Here is a 25,987-nt window from a genome sequence, read left to right on the forward strand (position 1 = left end):
GCGTTCCCCACCTCCTTGATTGATTTTCCACTTGCAGCTTTCCACTCTGTGACTGTTCCCAAATCCCAATGTATTGAAATCTCAAGTTGTGAAAATCTCAAACTAGACATCTTTGAACTTGTCTAGCTTGGATTTTCTACCTGCTATCTGAACCTGGATGTATTCTTTCCACTTAGACTGTGCTGTATTTTGTTCACTGCAAGCACTAAAACCACATTGCATTAGGTAGATGGCTATAAATTAGGTTTTCAGTCCATTAAACAGCAAAAGGTGCACAGTAAAAGATTGCATTGTAATTTACAGGCTGGCCACTCTGCTTCCCCCACAAAAATATGTACCATCTGACATGCTCCTCCACCTCCATAACAACTATTACTGTTACAGTCCAGCTGATAAAATCTCTATCACCTGCTAGAAAGCTGAACAGCTGATTTTTCATTACCCCTAGGTTCTGATTTCCCACACACCACACTTCATTCCCCTGGGAACAAACAAAAAGTTGATACTCTTGACATTCATTCTTGATGTGTGCATTAAAAAGATACATTCTTTGTTTCATCTAGTATGGCAAAAACAAAGTTACCACATACATTGATACCACTAATGAGTCCACTATTATTGGCACTACTGGGGTTACTATTAGTACTTGTATTACCACTAGAAGAAATGTAGCGAAATTGCTAATGCTTCTAATTACAAAATTAGAGGTCCCTGTTACAGAATCATAAGGTGTGAAGCAAGTTAATGATTCCCCTATTTTAGATTGCGCCTGGATTTACTTTCCTGTAGAAAGTAAGACGTCAAAGTAGCTAGTGTCATATTTTAAGCTTTTCAAATAAAAACATTTCAGCAGATTGTTTAAGAATTCACTTGAGCTTACCCAAAAGTACATTTAGTAACCAAGTGTTAAAATACTGGGTTCTTCTAGAGTGCTGGCAGATGCTTACAGCAGATCCTGCTGCTGTTCGACGGATAGTAGGAGAGCTTGATTTGAGGTTGGCTATGAAAGCTTTCAATAAAACCTAAAAACAAAACAATAATGCAAATTAGTGAGTAATAAAGTTCCAGTAGACACTTTGGAGACTCCAAGTAGAAAATGGGATGCTTGCATGCATCCTTTTTTATCTGTTACTTTTATAGCATTTTTGTCAAGTGGTAGCAAAGTTAGCGTAGCAGTTGAGTGTTTAAAGGACCCGTTTAAGAGTGACAGACTTGTACACCCAAAATGAGACAGGCAATTACAATTCTGTACTACAAAGGTTGTTTAGTAATTATTAAGACACAGTGGCAGGCAACCCGGTAACAGTAAATATAAAAGTGATAGTTACAGAGAATTAATTTTTCTCAGATAAATTGAATACTGCATTTAAAGGGTACCATTAGTGATAAGGTTAAACTAATTATTTTATTTTGCTAATCCTACCTTACAACATCAGCTGTTATTAGGGATGGACGATTATAACAACTGCTACAGTATTTACAGAAGGGCACCTTGGTTTTACTGTCAATGTGAGTGCTGCACAATGAGACCCGTCTGAGGTCGGTGAGTAATGTTTCTGTCTCTCTAATATACCTATGTTTTAAGACAGTTGCGCTGGCAGTAGCTCTATTTTTCTATGCTATAAAAGAATATATTAAAGTACTATGATTTTGCTTACTAGCATGAATGTTAAAGTTAGTGGCATGCATTTTAATGCATAGTGTGAAGGATTATATGGATGAAAAGTCTAATAAAACAATTGTTTTGTTGTTATGTCAAATACCATTAATAATCTAATCTATCTTGATAATATGTGAGATAACAGAGGTAAATTACTCAAATATGCACAGCAATTGCAGCAACACCCTCTGCGCTCCCACCTCCATTGTGAAGGAATGGGAGGAAAAGCTGTTTTACCATTCATAGATTATGAAGCACGCATCGTGGAAGAAGCAGATAACAATTCAGGCCCCCACTTAGAGGAGGAGCAGTAACTTAGTGGAGAGCTATCAGTGAATAATCAAATGTCTACATGAGAGTAAGAAGTGTGATATTGAGATAGTATGTGTGTGTCAGAAAAAGATGATCATGGCCGGACTGGCTGTAGGGGGCATACAGCATTTCCCTGGAAGGGTGGGGCTGGTTTTGCAGCTTTGGGGCAGGTCTTATTTTTTGTTTCATGTGGGACGGTTCTGAGCGGTGCTGCAATATCAGCCCCCAGTAACAAAAGTAGCATTTCTTTGCACTTGCACCCCCCTCCTAGACCAGGGGGCTTGTCCGAAAAAATTGCCAGGGCTGTTTTGGGTTCCCAGTCCGGCCCTGAAGATGAATAAGCTAATAAATGTGTGACAGTGGAAGTGTTGGAGTGCGAATGTCCTTGAACATAAGAGAATACAACTGCACTTAGTGAATATTTGAGTACACTTATATGCTCATGTGAGGTCTCGATGGCATAGGGTGATCACTATGTACTGAGCAATATCGTTCAATGGGGCTGTTGTGTAACAGCGGTGGATCATATATTACTGCACTTGAATTTAATAACAAAATACTGCATTTGCGCTTAACTCTTTATTGTAGTTTGACACAGGGCAAACCAAACCCACCATGGTAACACAGCACTTTACATATGATCATCAGATTCCGGATCATTCATATAACAGCAATAAAAAGGCTCAAGTTTGTTCGCATAAAGAGTTATCCTGACTGCCATGAATAAATAGCTAATTATAGGCCAGTAGGCATCCAATAATACCTTGAAAACATATGTTGGAAAAGGGGATCATTTAGATCTTTCTTGAAATTGTCATATGAGCCATCAAGACTTGTTCCAGGAGGGGGGTACAGGATTTGGAACAGAGATGCTGTTGGACAAGTACATTTTCAATGTTCAGTCAAGGTCACATCTTAAACAGAAGTGACTTATTTATATGCAGATATTCAGGGAAAGTAAAGAACAACTTTCTTACATATTATAATGCTCTTTCTGGTGGCTACTCTACCTAACTGCAGATTCTACACCTGTGGAATATTGTCAGGCGCTGGACTAGATATGGCAATCATTTAAGTAATAGCGAACCACCAGTTGGCGCCTTTAGACTCTGCAATGGCTTTACACTGTCCCAGATTGACATAACGGAGTCCCGTACATTTGTGCCACTTCCACGAACTGATATCAGTTTTTAATATTGTTCTCTTCCATGACTTTAGATGCAGACTAGCTGTGGCAAACTGAAGATGACAGTGTGCTGAAAAACTAACTTGAAACCATATTAGAAATGTGCAAATGTCTACTCCACAGAGGATTGAGGGGGAGGGTGGTGAGAAAAATACTGCCTAAAAAGAGCATTATTGAAGGTAAGTAATTTGTTCTTCTGATGGGTACTTCTAACTGCAGGTTTCCCCCCTTTTAGCAGATACCTAAGAAGTACCTCTCAAAAGGTTTTGGGGGTCTGAGGAGTGCACTCAAACACAAAACTTCACCCAGTACGGCACAGGCAAAATGGATCCCCCTACCACTTATCTATTGTTGAAAGTCTATTCAGACGCCCATGCTGCAAGGTGACAGATGACAGAAATACACCATTGCTAATGCTGTTGCAGCTGCTTTTGTGCTGGTGGAATGAGCATGTAGAACCTTAGGGACTAGATCATAGCATGCCATAATGCATAGGATGATTAATCTTGACAATGTCCTTTCTGTACCGCCCTTCCCTTCTTTTTCTCTTTCAGCACATTGCTGGGAGGAAAAGGTCCTTCTCATGGTGATGGGCAAGCACCCCTGCAATGAGTTCTCCAGCAGTCATGATGTCTGGATTCCCTGATGCAGATTTTTGTTGTCATGGGCGAACATTGATCACGCGTGTGTGCCATGACACGGATTGTGGTCCGTTTGGACCGGGAAGGGTGCCCAAAGCACTACCTTCATAGTGGTGAAAGGCTACTGCCTTTGCTGGGAGTTAAGCAGCACTAGTGTGGTGTGACAACATACCGTGTAGTGATCAATAGAAGTGAACAGGTCCTTTCTACTTGTGTTACTGGTGTGAGGCCTACATGCTCACTCATTTAAAGTTTTTCTGCTGTGTTCGAAACTTATTCTTTGCTTACATTGGTCTGGTGTGTAGTGCAGCGCAGTAAGTGTCATTCACATGTTTTGGTAGTTTGTGTGTGTTTATGAATGGTATAATAGAGGAATAATGTATGGATGTGCAGCGCGTGTATACCATATGCATGTGCTAGGTTTATGTGTGCCTGTGAATGGTACAATAATACATGAAGGATGCTGTACTGTGCAGTGAATGTGTGCTATATGAATGTGCGCTGTGTATGTGCACCTGTGAATGGTTTAGTACATAAAAGAATCCGGTTTCTATTTTATGAGACCCAGGGCTGACTGTAGAAACATGAGGCGAGGAGGTAGAGGAATCCCCCAAACAAACTTGTGGATTGCTGCATTCTTGAAGCTGGGTAGGACACATTTGAGGAAGGGAGAGCCAGGCTCTTCAGTACACTTGAAAGGGTGCGGTTTCATCCAGAGACAGGTCACTGGGAAAGGGGCCTGGGCACATCTCAGGAAGGAGATAGGACTGATAAGAGAATCATACAGAGTAGGGCTGAGGGCCTGGAGTAGCCTTTTGCTGCACCTTACTGTGGCTGACATGCACCTCTAGTCACTCAGATGGCCTGAATTGTAGGGATTTACAGTCGCTCCTGCTGTGACAGACTGCTTTCTGGAGGAAAGGCAGGGAAGAGGAAAGGGCACTTCAAAAGGAAGCAGACACCCAACACAGACTTCAAAGACTCTAAATCACCTTTGGTGCCTGAATATGGACTATAAGAAGTGGAGCTCAAGGCCCTCAAAATCGTCAACTATTAAGCAGCCAGTCAGCCTGTGCAAACAGGAGAAGCTCTGCAGGGCTTCTGTTACCAGGACTGGGGTCCAAGGCTTGCCAGTCTCCCATTTAGGTCAGGGAACATCATCCAGGGATCTCAAGACCACCTGCCCATGGAGCCTGGAGCACCAGTGTCTGGCTGGCTGGCTGCTTGCCAAGATCAGTGGTCCCCATGAGGGAGAGGTGAGCACTGGATGGAGCGAAGTACAGTGAGGATCCTGGCATTTGATCTCTGTAGTGAGGTGAGGAGACAGCTGCTACATCCATCATGTTGTTGCCTGTGTGCAGGGGAAAAAAAATAAAAAATCAGCAACTCCTATATGCCAGGGGAGAGCTGCTGTGAAGTAAGCCATGAACATTGTTGCACCGATCAGGTAGTTGCCCTTGTACAAGTTGTAAGTCACCGACCCCATATGCCAGGTGGGGCCTCCATGAAGATTACTGCTGTGCCAATCGGGCTGCAGCCAATATGCGGAGCTAAGTCAGCAACCCTGTATTCCCGGTGGGGCCACAATGAGGATTGCTGCCACGGCGATCAGGCCGTAGCCCATGTACAGAGGAAGAACCATGATGGTATGCTGAGGGGCACCGGGACAAGCAAGGAGCATGGTGACCCGTGTGGGCCCAAACCGCAACAAAGGACCAGCACCAGGAGCATCACACCCCCAGCTCCCCTCCATCGTTGTGGGTAGGATTCCAAGGAACTTACCAGCATCGAAGGAGCAGGACCGTGCGTGAGGAAGCCTAATTGCAGGCCTACTGGGCTGTGTGTAAAAGACTAACCATAGGCAGCCTTTGCAGCGCCCACAGAAGGGGTGTGCTCAAAGACTCAAGTCACTCGGATGTGGTGCAGGTAAGAATGATTTTTGGGTAAGATGGTCCCTGGGAGAACTTTACTACTAGATAGCACTTCGGCACTGGAACACATTTAACCAGTACCACTAGAGAGGGAAGTGGGGCTTAAGGACCTGCCTATGAAACAATAGCGCCCTGACCTCTAAAGGCCGGTGTGTATTGTTTGCGAAAGTCGTATTTTACTTTGTGTTTGTATTTAAATTGCCGCTCCCCACAAGAAGCCTTGGACTGCTCGACCCATGCAACATCTGAGAGCCAAGTGTTGAAGGTGTATTTGGCCTAGTTGCTCAGGATCCATAGTAGGTCGGCCCCAGGACATTAGGAGTAAAAGGAGTCAGCACCCACAGTTGGGCTCAGTAGCATGTCCTGTGGCCCTCTGAATGGGGTTCTGACACACATTTTATTGGTTTCTATGAAAAGAATACAGAACAACAAACACTTTTTGTTGCACTAAAGAGACAGTACAGTGACGTCACTATTATTTTAACCTGTTTACTTACAAGTCTCTAAACTAACTGGCAGCAGTTCTTATAGTTTAGATAAGTGGCTCGACAAAGGAAAATTTAACTTGTTTGCTGGCCCTAGGCCATCCCACCGCCAACCTCCCTCTCCACAACCTGAGTAAACAAGGCTGCATCTTAGCATTCTAAGGGCAGACCCCTCCAAACCTCACACCACTAGGGTAAGGCCACTCTTTTTATACCCATTCCATCTCAAACAGGCTTAACACCCTCAATTTTGGTGGATTGTATATTAACGAGGACTAGGACGTAAGTAACAAATCAATAGATCCCACATTTTTACAAATGTCTTAGAAGTCTGCTGTATGTCATGCGTTAGCTTTCTACTGCTATAGTTTGCCACATTTCTGCTATCCATAAAGAAATGTGTGGTGGGATCAGTTTTTTTCCCCAAAATATTGCAATTAGTTTTTAGCTGCTCCTAAAATATGAGCGGTTCAGTGTCCATACATAACAGTATCATCTCAGGGGATCTCTTCATCAGTTATCCCACCAATTTGTCTCAGCATTTCTTTCCAGAATATCAGGATTTTAACACAATCCTGTTGTATGTGAAGAAAGGTTCCCACCTCAGTTCCACATCTCCAACACCTATCTGTTAGATGTGTGTACACTGTGCGTAGTCTGTAGCGCATGAAGTACCATCTCATCCATAGTTTACGATCTATCTCCCTATGGGCTACACTATGAAGCTGTTTCAGTATAACCTGACAACTACCTGTCCATTAAGCCTCTGTGAACTCCCTTCCCAATATCAACTCCCGTTGTGTCTGATACATTCACTTTGTATGGTTTCCCTCGATGTGGAAGACAGCATATATGCTAAAATTAAGCTCCCTAGTGGATTCAGATTTAGACCTAAATGTCTTAAATGCAGTCTTTTGCCGGTAGTAGCCATTTTAGTACACTGGACGTCACAGTAAAACTATTGGCCATAAAGCATTTTATCCAGCTCTCTTACCCCACATTCCGGTTTGCATTCCATGAACAACTTAACGTTGCCCTTCCCAAAAAAGTCACTTATTGTAGGAAGTTGGCTCTGTATATACTATCTCAAAGTGAGAGATAGTGGGCACAGAGTCCAAGGGTTCCCCTTAGAGGTAAGATAGTGGCAAAATTAGAAAATTCTAATGCTCTATTTTGTGGTAGTGCGGTCAAGCAGTAGGCTTATCAGAGGGTAGTGTTAAGCATTTATTGTACACACACAGGCAATAAATGAGGAACACACACTCAAAGACTTAACTCCAGGCCAATAGTTTTTATATAGACAAATATATTTTCTTTATTTTTATAACCACAAGATTCAAGATTTGAAGTAAATACATAAAATGCAAGGTACTCCACATAGGTAAGTAAGGAACTTTGAATTAAAGCAGTAGTACACACAGTATAGGTTAAAATGGCAATAAGCTACTTTAAAAGTGGACACAGCAAAAATCAATAGTTCCTGGGGGAGGTAAGTATGGTTAAGTTATGAGGTAAGTAAAGCACTTACAAGTTCAGTCTCCTGGGCATAGGCAGCCCAACGTTGGGGGTTCAAGGCAACCCCAAAGTCACTGCATCAGCAACACAGCGCCAGTCAGGTGCAGAGGTCAAAAGAGGGCCCAAAACACATAGGTGCCTATGGAGAACATGGGTGCTCCGGTTCCGGTCTGCTGGCAGGTAAGTACCTGCGTCCTCGGGAAGCAGACCAGGGTTTTTTTGTAGAGCACTGGGGGGGGAACACAAACAGGCACACAAAACACACCCTCAGCGGCACAGGGGCGGCTGGGTGCAGTGTGCAAAGTTGGCGTCAGGTTTGCTATAGAAAGCAATGGAGGGACCCGCGGATCACTTAGGCGATGCAGGCAGGGCAAGTCAGGGCACGGGTGGGCTTCTCAGGCCAGCCACCGACTGGGCTAGGAAGAGGGACGCCTGCTGGTCATTCCTGCATTGGAGGTTGGTTCCTTTCGGTCCTGGGGGCTGCGGGTGCAGGGCTTGGTCCAGACATCGAGTTCTTCGTTACCAGGCAGTCGGGGTCAGGGGGAGCATCTGGATCCTCTCTGCAGGCGTCGCTGTGGGGGTGCAGGGTGGAGGGGTGGTCGTCTCAGTTTACTCACGAGGTTACAGTCGCCTGGGAGTCCTTTCTGCAGTGTTGGTTCTCTGGAGATCGATCCGGGGGCGTTGGGTGCAGAGTGTGAAGTCTCAAGCTTCCGGCAGGAAGAGTGAGTTCTTTCAAAGTTGCAAAAATGTTGCTGTTGGTAAACAGTGCCACTGTTCTCTGGAGTTTCTTGGTCCTTCGGTTCAGGGCAGTCCTCTGAGTCTTTAGAGATCGCTGGTCCCTGTCGGATGCGTCCCTGTGCAGGTTCTTTGAGTCTGGAGACAGGCCGGTAGGGCTGGGGCCAAGTCAGTTGTTGTCTCCCTCGTCTCTACAGGGCTTTCAGGTCAGCAGTCCTTCTTGTTATTGTAGGTTGCAGGAATCTGATTTCCTGGGTTCTGGGTCGCCGCTAAATACTGAATTTAGGGGTGTGTTTAGGTCAGAAGGGCAGTAGTCAATGGCTACTGTCCTGGAGGGTGGCTACACCCTCTTTGTGCCTCCTCCCTGAGGGTAGGGGGCACATCCCTAATCCTATTGGGGGAGTCCTCCAATCTCAAGATGGAGGAATTCTAAAGGCAGGGGTCACCTCAGCTCAGAACAACTTAGGGGCTGTCCTGACTGGTGGGTGACTCCTCCTTGTTTTTCTCATTATCCTCTCCTGCCTTGCCGCCAAAAGTGGGGGCAGTGGCCAGAGGGGCGGGCATCTCCACTAGCTGGGATGCCCTGGGGTGCTGTAACAAAAGGCATGAGCCTTTGAGGCTCACCACCAGGTGTTATAGTTCCTGCAGTGGGAGATGAGAAGCACCTCCACCCAGTACAGGCTTTGTTCCTGGCCACAGAGTGACAAAGGCATTCTCCCCATGTGGTCAGAAATTCGTCTGGTTGTGGCAGACTAGCAGAAACTGGTCAGCCTAGCACTAGGAGTCGGACTGGTATTCAGGAGGCATCTCTAAGATGCCCTCTGGGTGTATTTTACAATAAATTCCACACTGGCATCAGTGTGCATTTATTGTGCTGAGAAGTTTGATACCAAACTTCCCAGATTTCAGTGTAGCCATTATGGAACTGTGGAGTTCGTGTTTGACAAACTCCCAGACCATATACTCTTTATGGCTACCCTGCACTTACAATGTCTACGGTTTTGCTTAGACACTGTAGGGGCATAGTGCTCATGCACATATGCCCTCACCTGTGGTATAGTGCATCCTGCCTTAGGGCTGTAAGGCCTGCTAGCGGGGTGACTTACCTATGCCACAGGCAGTGTGAGGTGGGCATGGCACTCTGAGGGGAGTGCCATGTCGACTTAGTCATTTTCTCCCCACCAGCACACACAAGCTGTGAGGCAGCGTGCATGTGCTGAGTGAGGGGTCCCCGGGGTGGCATAAGACATGCTGCAGCCCTTAGAGACCTTCTGTGGCATCAGGGCCCTTGGTACCAGGGATACCATTTACAAGGGACTTATCTGTGTGCCAGGGCTGTGCCAATTGTGGGAACAAAGGTACAGTTTAGGGAAAGAAAGCTGGTGCTGGGGCCTGGTTAGCAGGGTCCCAGCACACATTCAATCATAACTGGCATCAACAAAAGGCAAAAAGTCAGGGGGTAACCATGCCAAGGAGGCATTTCCTTACAATGGCTCACAGTGAGTTTATGTAGGGGCCCAACAGGCAGACTGCATTAATTAAGTGCAGGGCTAGAATAGGTTACAGGAATACCTTTTAGCCAAAAGCACTGATATATTTTATAGTAAGCTGGCTATCTATGCAGTGATCCAATGTATGGGAGGCACTGTGCATAGTCCAGGGTGACCCTTACTGGATTACAGGGGTAAAAACCCAAAAGCTCTCTTTGGTGGTAGTGTGGGTGAGCAGTTAGGCCAATCAGGGGGTAGTGCTAAGCATTTGTTGAACGTGCAGAGTCAATAAATGAGAGACACACTCCAGAAGCAACTTAAGTCCAATTGGCTAGAAAAATAGTCACTTTGTATTATATAAACACCAGAACATTTGCAGAAAAATACTGTTACAGTTCTTAGGACAATTTACAAGTAAGACTTTTGTAGATACATGTTTTTTTATGCAGCACAGGTTCCAGAATATTGTGCCTGCATAGGAGTCCTTACATTCAGTTCTCAAAGGTCCCCTGGAGGTAGGGGGGTGCTAGCGGTGCAAAGTTACAGACAAGAACAGCAGTTCAGGTTTACCTGCCTAGAAGCATCTGGGTGCAGTGGTATTGGTCGTGCGGGGTTTCTGGTCACCGCTCACTTGTCTACGAGGGGGAGGCCACCTGAAAAGAGGATGCAAGTGGGGACTTCGGGACAAGCCTGGTAGCTCCCAAAAAGGGGGCTAGGTCGGTGAGCATCTGGAGAGCAGGGGGTCATGGACAACTGATCTCTCCAGTGCCGACATCCCTTGCTGGCAGATCTTCGGTTCTGCTGTTGGAGTCCAGGGTGGGCTTCAACAAGCCTTGGTTGGTGCAAGGGGTTAGGTACTCCAGGTGTTGGTGCAGCTCGACTCCGGCGGATCCTTGGGGCTTCTCACTTGGTGGGGAGACAGGACTGGCTTTGTGGAGCATGGGGACCTCCTCCTGGATGGCCGCTACGACGATGGACCTGGTGGTCAGCAGGCCGGTGAAGGAGATGCTATTGGGCTGGCGAAGTGCTGGAGAACTTCCGATGCTTCTGGAGTCTACACAGCTGCAAGACGAGTCATGATTTCACACTTGTTGTGATGGCAGCAGGTAAGCAGGCAGGGTTTCGCGGCAAAAGTTTACTAGGCGTCCGCAGTTCTTGCTGTTTCGGCTCTTCTATGTCCTTTTCTTTTTAACAGGTGAATCTGGCTTCTGCTGTCGGTGAGCCGCCTTAAAACTGAATTCAGGGCATTTTAGGGGAGTGTTGGTAGTAGCCAATGGGCTACTTACCCATGGGGGTGCCTACACACTGTTAAGACCACTACCTGTGGTGAGTGGGCATATCCCTACACCAGAAGGCCTAGTCCCATCCAAAACCAAGATAGTGTCCACGTCGGGTAGCCCACCTTAGGGGTGTGGTTAGACGAGGCATGGCACACAACTACTGAATAGCTCATTTTCCCACCTGTCCTGGTGTCAAATGAGCCTCAGGGTAGGGAATGGCTAAACTCGGGGATGGGGAAGTCGGGGGCAGGTGTGCATTCCAAAGGCAGCAAGGTCTTTGAAGACCTCAGCCTTGGTATGCAGATCTGCAAGCCATTCTGCTGGAGTTGGCAGTAACACCCCTCTGTTGAGCAGGCATGGTTTGGGACCTCAGAGCGTGGGCCCTTCAAATCCAAGGGGTGGGGGGGGTCACAAACATGTCTGGTGGTGGCAGACTGGACTAAACTAGTCAGTCAGCACACCAAGAGACTAGTAAGGTCCAAGGGGCACCTCTAAGGTGCCCACTGAGTGCATGTCCAAATAAATCTGAGGCTTGCATCAGCACAGATTTATCAAAACGCAGTGTTTGATACCAAAAACCATAGGGTTCGGTGAAGCCATTATGTGACTGGGTCACCTGGGCTGACGAGTGTCCAGCATACACCTTACAATTGCTTCCCGGTTCACTTACAATGCTCAGCAATTAGGCTGAGCATCACAGGGCGATATCCAGTCGTGCAGATATGGCCATGCAGTGGAGGTTGCTGTATTGAAGAAAATGGCACTGCGAGACGGCAAATGTAATTTGCTCATCTTTGAAATAAATAAACAAGTCTTGTGTAAATAGCTCACCCTATGTACACTATTCATTCTATCAGTTTACAACATTTTTATCAAGTGCAGCTTTACACAGATTAGGAACTCCCATAAAATGGCATCTAATGCAAAGTTTACATCCAACTGTTGATTTTTAGGAGTCTGCTTCCAGTGGTAAAACACAAATCAGGCAAGAAATAATTAACACAGCCATGCTATTATAGGCGGAAAGAGAAGGCTACCAATTTCAGTAACCGAATTCTAATCTGAGAAAAATCAAAGGCCTCCCAAAAAAACAAATAAGCCATAAACTGAAGCCGGGTTGCTGAAGAATAATGTTCAATATTTGGCAGCTAAAACCTGCCCACATCGCAAATGAGCTTCGGGGTATCCAGATTTAGCATGAATATTTTCCAGCCACTTGCAAAATTGCAACACTACAATTCTTCAAGAGTATTTTTAATACAGAGACACAGACATCATTGGAAGATATAGTCAACATACTAGAATCAACATTTTGGCAATGGCCACCCGACCCATATGAGATACTGGCAATATTACCAAAAACAAAAAACACTACATTCTTCAAGTTACTTACTACCCTACCTAGATTATGTTTATTCTGCTCTACTGAGTTGTCATCTTTATGGCTGAATAGTGAGAAAGGATCATTTCCCAGCGCATCTCCCCAGAGTAGTAGATATAATTCTGCCCTTCATACCCTCCAGTGGGCATACTGAAAATAAAACTGGCTTGTCCCAGTTTATTCTGAGGCATGATATTGAACCAAATATTTCAACACTATCAAACAACAAATCAAACATCCGAGTCCGGTTCCCTAAACAAACCAACATATTTATGTATGACGTCCTAGTATCACCTAATCAAACCCCCAGCCCACAATGTTCCTCTTAAAAAGCAGGACAAGTGATTTCACTGCAAGAGCAAATAAGAGCCCTGTTTTTTAACTATGCAGTCTCCAGAATGCAAACATATAACGCCATCAATTACCCCCAGGTCTCCAGCTACCTGGCTGACACATTTTCCATGGCTTTTGACCTCTGCATCCCATTCAAGTACAGAGACGCCAACCTGAAACCCCTTCCCTATTCTGAACTAAAAACACACAATGTCCTAATTGAGTTTTCATAGGTACACCTCTTCCTCAGCACCGTAAAACCTTCAGGAAAAAAAAAAAAAAGAGTTGAACCCGCACATCTTCAGTACCCAGTCATGCCCCTGCACCATTGGTGTGGTCTGACTATCTGGACCAGTGCTACCCAGCTGTGTTACTATTTCAGAGTTTTCAGCATGCAGAGACTCTGGTGGGAGCTTGCCCATGTCAATACCAGTTTTGCTACACTGTTGTGTTGCTAATGCGCCCACCGCATCAGCTGTCTGCTCACTCCACCAGCAGAGGGAGTTCAGGGATGGGAAGAACATGTCTCTGGAGGACCAGTCCACTGCAGTGGCTCTGAATTAGGGTCCAAAGCTATCTTCCTGCGTAGGGTCCTGGTGGAGCAGCTCAGTAAGTTTTTGGTGCTTAAACTTCATTGAAGATTTTTCCTTCGAGTACGTTGCACACAAAAGGCACCAATCTATGGAGAATCCTACCAAAAATCCTTGAATTTGACTCATATGTACTAGGCCGCAGGCTTTACAGTGGAACAGAGTTTGTGCACGTAACACATTTAAAGAGTATTTGTGTATACTTATGTTCAGTCACGCAGGCACATTAACGATCAACCTATTGGATTTGCCTATGCTTGTATTTTGAAACTTATTTCTTTAGTGTGTTACAATGATTTGAATAGAAGACTGCAAAAAAAGTTGATTAAGTGAGGTGGTTAATAGCCAACGTTTTTTATTGATGAACGCCGGACTCTTCTCTTTATGACAACCACCTTCCTACAAGAAAACAATACTGAAACTTTGCTTCATTTTGATGGACTGTGTGGTCTTGGTTTGTTTGTGCGCTTTATTTTTTCTTTTTAATAATCTTTATTTTCATTTTCAGAAAAACAGTACAGAAAAAGTGAAGAAATCAGCAAGCGGTGCTGCATAGGGTAGGAATTTGCATACACAATGTTAAGACATATTTTTGGGTTACATAAGTTCTGAGCGCTGTGCACACAATACTATGAAGCCAATAACCACCATTCCAGTACACGAGGGGTTTACTCCAGAACATCTGTATGTTGAACAGAGACCTCCTGTCAGTGCGTCCCCCCCACTCACGCCCTCCTATAGTTCAGTCTCTGTCTCTCGTATCACTATGCAAGTCTAGGTCCTGGAAAGTGTCACATAAGTCCCTCCTGTCTGATGGGTCTGTTTGTGCGATCTTAAATACGTTCTGGAGATCATCTCATTTTTTTGTCACAGGAGAGATAAAACATCTCTGAACAACTACATTTCATTATCCAGGTGGGAGTCGTGTTGAAAGGAACATCATGATTACAGGGCAGGGTTGCATGGTTAGTAATATAATGTGAAGCAACTACATCTATAGCCATGCATTGAAAATTTTATTAGATAAGTCCTGCCAGGATTTCATAAGGTAAATAGGAGTCTGCAGCCCTTGAGTTGCAATAGTAACCACAACCCATCTAGAGACTCTCCCCCCGTAGGCTCATCAAAAACCTTTTCTTAGGCCTCGCTTCACTGTATGGAGGACCAAATGCTTAAAAAAAAAAAACATACATGTAAGTAGAAATGCAGTGACAGCTGTGTGGTTCACCCATTTCAGAAGGCGGCTTTCATGGAATTTTCATTGTTTGCCACTACTTGGGTGAGAGAGAGCTGTCCATTGCATTTCGTGGACTGTTCCACTGGTGAAAGGTAATGGCGCTAAAATACCCTTTTGTTCAACTGCAGAAGCAACATGACATGATGGAATCTAAAATGCTGATTTTCGTCCTTTTTTGTTTGTGAAGTGTGCACTGTCTCTTTTTGGCAGGCTACATCTATTTACTAATCAACCTTGTATTACCATGTGCCCTGATGACATGTTGTGCCACAATATTTTGCAGTTTATGCCTTTTAAGTTCAACACTTACAGCTCAAACTTCATCTTCTGACTACTTTTTATGTCAATCTTCTTCGAAGGTACAGTTTAATGCTTCTAGTGCAGTCTATTCAACAAAGGGGTCCTCCTCCCAGCCTCATTATGGCATTTTTTTCTCAGGACAGCTTGGAGCAAATACCACAAAGCCTCCCAACTGCAATAAAAAAACCTCCTCTAAAAAGCCAGACCTATTAGATTGGTCTTTGCATGTTTAACAAAAGTGAGACATTTTGGCTTTGCAAATGCTTGTTAGATATTACTTTAACTTTGAATTGACTCTGGAGTTCATACAGAATATAAACCCCGACCCACTGAGTCACTTACTCATTAAACTCTTTGGTCAGCTTATAATGGATAACTTTCTTAGTAAATGCAGTGTGCAATGTGACTAAGCATCAGGGAAATTCCACCACGTATAAAACCGTATGCTATCTGCTAATAGGAAAAAAAGAATCTTGCAAAACAGTACCTTGATTTCGTTGTCATTCGCAAAGTTACCAAAAGCTGCCATGATTTTTGGGATTGCTGCTGCAAGGGTCTCTTGAACCGATTCTTCATGCCGTTTGCATATTCGTGTGAGACAGGGCAGTAGATTCACTAAGTACGGCCTAGGTAGAAAGAGTAGCTATTGAAAGTAGTGCAATAAAAATAAAAGGCAAAGCTTTTATATCCTAGCCAGCGATAAAAAAAACACCAGAAGCTGGTTAATGACCACAGAAACGAACTTCATTAACTATCGAAAATATATCACAGGCACGCATGAGGATTAAAATGGGACCCGTAATGATATTGACACAGTTCTCCAACTGGCGTGTGCAGTGCTAATAACCCATACGAATCAGAAGTAAGGCAACAGGGTCTGGAAGGCCTATTTGCACGTAAATACATAGATTTGCTAATACTGGTAACATGCTTGGGGTAGCAGACGATCCGAGGGGTAACATGCATTGTTTGACCTCATCAGCAACATATTGCATAGCACAACTGTTTTCAAAATCCCAAAACAAAGCCAATGCAGAAACTAACGACACGCGTATACCTGCATTTTTGTGGTCGAACCAGATGTGCAAGTTCAGCAAACCTCCAAAGCGCAGCTCTCAAGCTGCGGGCTGCACCATTCTGTATGGAGATCAAATACATAGTCAATCAATTTTAAGGAAACACACCCAAACGTGAGCAGGGAATATAAACATAATTATTTTTAGGTAATTCTTTCAGAAGAATTTTGTATTGTATTGTAATAGTATAGTATTAGTATTATTTTGAGTTAATTTGAGCAGAGGATACATAGTAATTGAGTTATGGCGGAGGAAAGAATCCATAAGTGTTAATTGGGAGTTTATAGTATTAGGCTGGGGTTTGGGGTGAGTAAAGGAGAGATGGAGAAGGGAGGAGTCTGTGGAAAGGGTTAGGGAGATCACAGTAGAAAGAGGGGTTTTGGATGAGTCAAAAGTGATATAAATGAGGGAGAATTTAGTAGGGTTGTTTGGGAGATCATGGTAGTAAACCGAGGTTTGGGGTAAGCTAGATGTGGTAGAGGAGGGAAGAGCTTAGGCAGGGTTATTTTGGAGATGAAAGTAGTAGAATGGGTTTGGGATGAGTCAGAGTGGGGATGGAGGATAGATTGAAAGAGACATTGGGTGATGGGGAGACAGAGTAAAGCTTACAAGAGAGTTAATGTATATATATATTTGTATTATTTATATATATATATATATATATATATATATACACAAATATTTTATTTATTTATATATTTTTAACTTTATGATTTGAATTTTATTTACAGATTTTATTTTATTTATTTTTATTTAGTGTTTATCTAGTACAGTAGGACTAGAGTAAGAAATAGATATGTAAATACATAGTAAGGGAATATATGTGCAAGGAATACAATCAAGGGGATAATAATGAGAGAAGACAAATTGTACTGTAGAAACACAGACTTTCAAGATTTGTAATATTTGAAGTTAATTAATTAAGTGTACTTTTCTAACATTTATCTTTCCTCAATTTTTGAACAGCAAAATGCTCATGATAATAAAACATTTGATTAGTGTTCTATAAAAAATGAAAGCAGGGATTCATAAGTATCCAATATAACAACTTATCTAGGGGCTATGCAATGACCTATGAACATGTTAAGAATAGAATAATATACACATATATACACACACACACACACACACACACACACACACACACACACACACATATATATACACACACACACACACATATATATTTTTATTTTTTTTAACTGTGGGTAAATATGCATTTGTTAAACAGGCTTAAAGAGTATGTGTATAATGTATTATTATGACATAGTAACAATACATATTTCCTAAAAAACTATACATATCTAGAATAGACACATAATTAGATTTTAAATATTTATAAACACAGGCATATGCAGTCCATTGCTGTTTGGATATGGTGGTTATGAAGGAAAGAGCCAACTCTTGAGTAGTTTTCTGAAGGCAAGATATTCATCCATGGATCTTATAATTTTCATAGTTTGGCTGCTTGAATGGAGAAGGATGTACCACCTATGGTCTTTTTCTTGTATGGTGGTGTTCTAAGACGGGGTGGCAATCTTGAGCAGAGGTTTCTTTGTTGAATGTATTTGGTTATTTTGTTTCTGTGAAAAAGCGGTCCTGTTCCATGTATAGCTTTGTGGGTGATACAAGGCAGCTTGAAGGTGGATCTTCAGGCAATGGGTAACCAGTGTATTGCTCTCAAGGCAGGGGAGATGTAGGCTTGTGGCTTTACATGTAATAGTAGCCGGGCAGCGGAGTTTTGAATACTTTGTAGTTTTTTCATAATAGATAGAGATGATCCATGGTAGAGGCTACTGACATAATCCAGTTTGGATAGTACAAGTGAGATAGTAGCCTGTAACTTGTGTGGAAATCCAAGGTGGGGGAAGATGTGTCACAGAGTCTTCAAGGTGATGAAGCAGGATCATGCTGATTTGTCCACTTGGGCATTCATTGTTAACTTGGAGTCCATGGATACTTGAGGAGTCGGTCCGAGATCGTCAGGGCAGACGCACAGTGGGTCATAATTTTCCCTGTCACCACATGTGAGTATTTCCGTTTTGGAAGCACTTTGTTTGAGTTGGCTCCAAGTCATCCACTGATCAACAGCTCTGAGGCAACTGAAGATTTGTGACTTTTCAATGTTTTTGGGGCATTCCAATTTAAGTAATATTTGTGTGTCATCTGCATAGTTGAAGCATGTGAGTTGGAAACCGTTGATCAATTCTGGTAATGACATCATGTAGATGTTAAAAAGCAAAGGTGAGCTGATTGATCCTTGGGGGACTCCTGCTTTTGTGAGGTATGGTTTGGACGAGAAGGGGGGAGAATAGATAATATTAGTTCTATTTTGAAAGTAGGATGTAATCCAGTCGAGAGCAGTCCCTTCTATGCCGGCTTCATGGAGTCTTTGAATATGGTCAACAGTATCAAAGGCAGCCAAGAGGTCCAAAACCAGTAGTGCAGCAACTCCATTGCGGTCAACTGTGTTTTTAAGATCATCCCAGATTGCTGTGAGTGCCGATTCAGTGCCTCTTCCTGGGCAGAATCCAGTTTGGTAGTCTGACAGTATGGAATTGTTTTCAATTAATTGTGACATCTGGGCAAATGCTGCTCTTTCTATCAGTTTGCCCAGGAAAGGTCTATTTGTGATTGGTCTGTAGTTGTTGGGGTCCTGTGGGTCTAGGTTTGTTTTCTTTAATAACGGACATATGTATGCTTTTTTTCAGGTCTTCAGGAAAAGTTCCTGTAGTTAAAGAGTTATTGATGATTCTTCTTACAGGTGTGGCAGCCGAAGCAGATAAAAGAATGTTCTTGAAAATGTGCAGTGGACAATGGTCAGAAGGGCAACCAAAAGGCCTGCTTGCTTTGACCAAATTCATAAATTCACCTTGTGATATTTGTTTGAAGGAGTGCAGAGGCTGGGCTGGTTTATTCTTAGAGGGGATTTTAGGAAAGTGGTTGGTGCTGATGGTTTTCTTGTGTTTTAAATAGCTGTCCAATGTGTCTGCCTTGGTTGTGTAATAAGTTGCCTGTTTGTTTGTGAAATGTAGAGTAGTGGGATAACTCCCTTCCATGCATTTAGGTTTTTTAAATTCATTGAGAATTTTATAAAATTCTTTGGTTGCAGATTTAGCATTCAGAATTCTGTCTGAGTAGTACCTTTGTTAGCTTTTTTGATTGATTATTTGTATATTCTCTTAACTTTGTGTAGCTGAAGTTTGTCTTGAATGTTGTTTGTTTTGAGCCATGTCTGTTGCAACCTTCTAATTTGTTGCTTTATCTTTTTAAGTTCTGCGTTTCTCCAAGGGGTTGGTTTTCTTTTGTCCTGTTTAGTTTTTCTGAGGGGTATTCGGATATCGAAAGCTTCCAGTAGCAACTCAAACGTTTTGGAACATAATTTATTGTAACTAGATCTATTTTGGCTGTTAGTTGTGTTTCTAAGTCTTTAAAATTGAGTTTGCTCCATAGTCGAAAGATACATGTATGTAAGTTGCTATGGGGTGTGTTGATTTGTGATGTTTTATGTCGGAAAGTTATCAAATGGTGGTCTGACCATGTGATGGGCGTGATGCTATGAATGGTAACTAGTTCATGCTTTGCAAAAATGACATCTAGGATGTGTCCAGCGATGTGTGTGGGATTGTGTACAATCTGATGTAGGTTCAATGCAACTAGGCCAGTGGTGATAGCTTTTGGATCGGGCATATTGGGTTAGTCAAACCAAATATTTAGGTCTCCAAGAAGGCATAGGTTTGAGTATAATGTTATAACATTTGAGACTGTATCTAGAAAAGTGTCTGGGAATGTTGAGTTGTTAGGGGGAGGTCTGTAAAGGAGAAAGCTACAGGAGGAAGTTGGAGTAGGGTTGCATCTGGTGAGGAGGGCCTCACAACCTTGTAAGGAAATGTCTGTTTTACTGCGAGTTATTTCTTGTTTGAATATTATTGCTAGTCCACCTCCTCTCTTGCCTATACAGTTTTGTGTGATGGTTTGATAGCCCAGAGGAATGGTTTCATGCAATACTGGGGCCATGCCCTTATTTGTTACCAAAATATGTATATTAAAAGCAAATCGTGGTCACAAGGTAATGGTCACAAGTCAAAGACAGCAAGGATGTAATTCTTTCTCAGACAGCAAGTAAAACATCTCCAAACTGAACAGTTGATCACCCACATTTCAGTGGGCAGCCAATAAGTTGCGTATTCAAAGCTACACTAAAATAATAACCATCAAGTGTCATTTTTATGTTTCGCAGCAGTACACCTTTTACTTCAGTATGTAGACACACAGTCAAAACAACGTATTTAAAAAAAATATTTTTATTATGCTCTGTACCCCCAAAGAGGGTCTCCATCAGCCGTCCACTCCAATCCATTTTATCAATGGCCTTTTTTTCAAATTTTTATGACCAGATTAGTTGGGAGGAGTTATGGCGCAGCCTGCACCCGTCTTAATGCCTTGTCAGTATCAGTGAGGGTTCCTCAGCTATCTTTTCCACCCTTAAGGATGGTTCCTGTGGCGGTGCCAGTCACTGACAACCAGAAGATTTGCTGTCTATAACGGAGGTGGGGAATGCCGATGCCACCCCCATATGGGTCTCTACTCAATGTTTGCAGTGCAGTGTGTGGGGTCCCACAACAGCGACCGAGTTATCACGTCCACTGCCTTGAAGACGTCTTCTGGAACTTAAAAGAGTGTGTTCTGGAACAGGCAGAAGAACTAGGAGAGCCCTGCAATTCAGACACAGTGAGAGTGTCCTCCAGTGCCCCGCGTCCCTCCTTTACTCATCTAGGACATTTACTAGGCTTTTTTTCAGAAATTCCTCTGGATCCCAAATTAAGTGGGCCAGCAGATACTGGAAGCTCTCAGGGGACCAGCACAGGGGCATGACCAATTGGCAAGGGGATGCCCATCTGGTCCAGTAGAAATGCTATCAACTTTCATCCACTGATGCGAATGCCAGAGTACCTGCCGTACTTGTACAGAATCTCAAGGGCTTTGGGAATGGGATGCAATGGGTCAGCCAAATACAACACGATATCAGCACAGAGGACCTAAATTCTCCCAGTCTGGACCCCATCACCAATTGCGCCGACAGCATCGTCCCCATCTAGAGCAACATCCAGAGAAAATTCTCCAAAAGGGCAAGCTGGTACACCCAAACAAGACAGCAAACAGCTGGAGATGGTGCCCAGTAAGGACACCTGAAACAGAGCAGCCTTCAAGACCTCCCTCACCCTCTACCACCACTTGGTGAGGGCAACAAAGACAGCCTTTGCCGCACGAATCCAAACCAACACCGCTAAGGAACTTTTCAACATCGTTAAGGAATTCTCCAACCTGACTGCCAGTGAAAACAACATCAAACTCACAGGAGCTGTGCGACAATCTTGACCACTTTTTCAATGACAAGATTTCAACCATATATGGAAGCTTCAAACCCCAACCCACACCTACAGACTTCCTCGACAAATACGCCACAACTGTTATTGACACGAACCACACACTGACCACATGGAACATCCTCTCCACCCAGGACATCACCTCCACCATGAACTCCATTCACTCTGGAGCTCCCACAGACCCATGCCCACACCACATCTTCAACCTTGGAAACCAAAGGATTGGCCAGGAACTCATCACCCTGCTCAACACCTATCACCAAATCAACATTTCCTGACACCTGAAAACATGCCTAAGTCAGACCACTACTCAAAAAAAAACCTCAGTCGACCTCAGCAAACCTAAAAACTACAGGCCAATCTCCCTGCTCCCATTCCCAGCAAAGATATTGGAAAAGATCAACAACAAGCAACTCCTGACATATTTGGGAGCAGACCAGTTATGTGAAGCCTTCCAATCCGGCTTCCGCAGCAATCACAGCCACAGATGACATCCAAACCCTTCTCGACCGAGCAGAAACAGCAGCTTTGATCTTCCTCGACCTTTCAGCAGCCTTCAACACCTTACCCCACCACATGCTGATTGAAAGATTGCACCACATCGGCATCCAATGGGATGCACTCAGGTGGATCACCTCCTTCCTCACCGGAAGAACCCAGAGGGCCCACCTCCCATCTTTCACCTCCAAACCCAAGAAGATCACCTGCGGTGTTCCCATGGGCTCATCCCTCAGCCCCACGCTCTTCAACACATGACCACATTGGCCAACTCCCACAGTCTCAACCTAATTCCCTACACATTTCCTACACAAATGACACCCAACTCATTCTCTAACTCACCAACGACAATGCTTTGTAATCTTCAAGTGGCTTCAAGGTGCACCTTGACATAGGCCCTCATCACCAGCCAACTGGACTTCAGCAACACCCTCTTCATAGGAATCAACACACACCACCTACAGAGACTTCAGACTACACAGAACGCCGCAGCCAGACTTAACCTCGGCCTTCCCTGATGAACCCACATCACACCCCACCTTAGGCATCTCCACTGGCTCTCTGTACAGAAGAGATTACAATTCAAGCTGCTGATCCATGCATGCAAGGCTCTAAACTACCAGGTACCTGCGTAATTTAACCACCGCCTAAACTTCCACCAACTGTCAAAAAGACTTTGCTCTGCCTCCCTTTCACTTGCCCATACTCCCGCCCTCCCCCCCCACCCACCCCCCAACCCACCCCCATATACGGAAGCAGAAGCGGAGGACGCTCCTTCTCTCACATTGCAGCAAAAACCTGGAACAGCTTGCCACACACCTCTGGACCATCACCTCACTTCCGGAATTCCAAATCACCTGACTGTCAAGACCTGGCTGTTCGAATAAGTCTCCGGGACCTCCAAGTGCCTGTATACCCTATCGGGTGGTTAGCCAGGCTTTATAAATCCTGATTGACTGATCGATTGACGTAGTCCCTGAATCTGAGCATCTGCGTGCATCCAGCAGGCCTGCTTTGGTATATAGCAAACATATCCAGGAGATGAACTTTTTACTGAACTCCATCTTGCCCAAAACTGCCCCTAGGAAATCCTACTCAATTCAACTGAGTCAAAGACCTTTTCAGCGTCCAGGGCCAGCAGCAGTCAGGTCCCCTAGGACTCTACTCTATGCCAGACAACCAAAGTTTGGCCGGTAACAAGGTCTTGCCTCTTCCTCTATTAAGCATGAATACTCTTCCCTGGTAAGGGCAATGCTATGGCTGGAGGGCATACTACCTTTCCATTCTAATAGTCTCTATTTTGAGATTGGTGACCTCTTTATGTGTCTCTCTTCTTTACCCCGTTATGTGGCACTAATTAGGCTCCTGTAGGCCTCCCAGGTCACAGCATCAGATGATACCGACCATACATTTTCATTAAAGTAGAATTTTGTAGTGGAGGCCCAGAGGTTCATAGAATTCCAGTCGCCCAGCTCCTATAGGTCCAATCTCCATTAAACCCACCCCTCTCGAGAACAATGCCCCAGTCTAGTATAGATCAGAAAGTGATCTAAAATGCCCCTTTGCCAATAAGGGGTATCTCAATGCCACCCCCCCCCCCCTGCATTTGGGGAAGTAGTCCAATCCGGACATGGAACTACCTGCTCCCACTGTGTAGAAGTACTGTCAGTCTGTGAGGTGAGAATACTGCCAGATATCCAGCAGTTCCACAGCCTCAGTGAATGTGTGCAGATGTGTCTCCATTCCTGGGTGCCGCCGGCCTTGTATAAGCCTATCTAACTCCACATTCAAGGTGAAATTGACAACGCCTCCCCCCCTTATGATTGTGGTTGCCTGCAGAATCTGTACGAACCGGACCCTGAGCGTCTGGACCATTTTGGATTGATGACCGGACAAGAAGTAATAACTACTCATTCCCAGCTGCATTTACCCAGGATCACTGCATAACAAACCCCTCCCCCCCAATCCCACCCCCTCAGAAAAACCCATACCCTAGAAACCACTATCAGGAGCGATTTATTAATATGCTCACTACCCTCAAGTCTATGGAGAACCCCAACAGCACCAGGAGCATATAGTGACCCCTAATCAGGAATGCACAGTTGTTGCCCACTAAGAGAGTCTCCTGCTATAAGATTAGGTATGGGTTGTGTCTAAAGAGTAAGCGGGACACTACACCTGTCTTTCACCTATTCCCCAAGATGTGCAAAATCCAGGAGAGCAGCATCAGTCCCTGCCTCTATGTATCAGGTGCCTTCTTCGCTCGTGCCCCCAAAGATCAGAATAGGGTCTCCAGGGTGTCGTGCCATGTCTCTCGATGTGACTATCAGCTATACTGTAAGACTTCCTGTAAAGCACTTCCCCCACCCTTCTATCCCAGGCTGCGGTTGTAGAACTACCCGCCACCCCAATGCCTGTGGTGTCTTTCGCCCTCCTATAACCAACACCAAACCTGTTTAAGTTTTAGCATCCTCCAATCTTGGTCCCCTTCTCCAGGGAGTGTTGAGGTTGTTTTAGGCCAAGTGTCACCCCAAGTTTCAACAGGTATCTCACTTCTGGTCGCTGCAGCCTCTGGCAAGTGCATCAATCACCATCAGTCCCATCTCTGGAGACATTAAGGCTTATTCCCCCAGGTTTAGGGGGGGTTCGCGGACTCCCCTGTCTTACTGTTAAGCCGGTCACCAGCCTTAAGCCTCTTCAGGGTAGGAAGAGAAGCAGGAGTTTCCACCATCCAAGATTCACTGTTCCACTGGGAATTGCATTGAATATTGCTGATTGTGTTTCCAGAGTTCCTGCTTGACCTTATTGAATGACTGCCGTTTTGACTATCTCTTGCATGAAATCCGGGAACACAATGATTGGTTGTCAAAGTGAAGCAGGCCCTTTTTACAACCCACTCAGTGTAGAGCATCATTTAGGAAATGTGCTATTACCCATGTCGGACGCATCCTGGGCTCCGAAGGTGCCACGGGAACTCTGAGGGCCCACTCCACAGTAAACTGTGAGGATAATTTGCTGGTATTTACCCTGGTGGATCTGAAGTCCTTGATGGATTTTCCTACATCTGTCCCTCTGGTATCTCCACAAATCATAAATCATTGCAGCCGGAACTGTCCTCCGAGTCCTCTGTCAGCATGAAGATGTCCAGTGATCTCTTTGAGCTGGTGAATTTCTGCGCCAAGTGTCTAGATAAAGACCTTCAGGGTGGCCTCCACAGTAGTCACATGATCTTACCCATGTCGGTCTAAATCATGGTGAAATTCACTACCAATGTGTAAAATTTTGCCTCAAAGGCCACCCTGGAGGCCTGGATGGCTTGTAGCAGCTCTTTGAGCATGGAGCCCTGGTTGCCCACTGCTGCCCCTCCACTAGGCGGTCCCCATTGCAGGCCCCTCGAGCGGTCCTAGAAACATATTTCTACAGGATGTTGGCATGGGCCACCCTTAGGGCCTTTGTCCCTCACCATGGAAGGTCACTGCATGGGCCCCCTCCCCCAAGCCGCACTCAAGCTGTCTAATCCCAGGTCTTGGCCTCAATAAAGTCCTGGCCAGACTCACAGTGCACCGTAATCACTATGTAATGGGGTGAGAGGGGTAATCTCCCTTCTCACCTGGCAGGGGCCAGGCTCCTGAGGGGAAAAGAGAGAGATTCAAAGAACAGAGGGGGGGTACCCTACAGAATTTCCAGAGTTCCACGGCTGTGGTCCACTGGTGCATGAGTGAAGTTCCTTCACACTACATTCTGCTGCTCTCGTAGCTCCAGTGGCGTTCTCTGACCTTGTTGTCAGGACAGGACGCTCCCCCGCCGCGCAGCGCACCCTGCAGGTGCTCTGCCCCTGACTGCAGCTGCTGCCCGTGTTCGAGGCCCTCCTCCACCCGCAGGCCCCCGCCTGCGCCTCATCCCTGGTGGCCCAGTGGTGGGCAGTAAGGTTTGCTTCTGTCATGTTTGTT

General features: G+C 44.7%; 1 protein-coding gene across 2 annotated transcripts in view; it reads right to left on the bottom strand.

The window, feature by feature from the left end:
* HTT (huntingtin) overlaps positions 1 to 25,987 on the bottom strand; it is a 1,416,422-nt gene that overhangs the window by 1,293,392 nt on the left and 97,043 nt on the right. For both annotated transcript variants that reach the window (XM_069203496.1, XM_069203501.1), the window contains exons 5-7: positions 16,134 to 16,213; positions 15,564 to 15,702; positions 881 to 1,022 (exon numbers count right to left, since the gene is read on the bottom strand). In XM_069203496.1, coding sequence (XP_069059597.1) covers positions 881 to 1,022; positions 15,564 to 15,702; positions 16,134 to 16,213 — 361 coding nt within the window. The remainder of the gene's footprint in view (positions 1 to 880; positions 1,023 to 15,563; positions 15,703 to 16,133; positions 16,214 to 25,987) is intronic.

This window comes from Pleurodeles waltl, chromosome 1_2, assembly GCF_031143425.1.
Source record: "Pleurodeles waltl isolate 20211129_DDA chromosome 1_2, aPleWal1.hap1.20221129, whole genome shotgun sequence".
NCBI classification, from domain to species: domain Eukaryota; kingdom Metazoa; phylum Chordata; class Amphibia; order Caudata; family Salamandridae; genus Pleurodeles; species Pleurodeles waltl.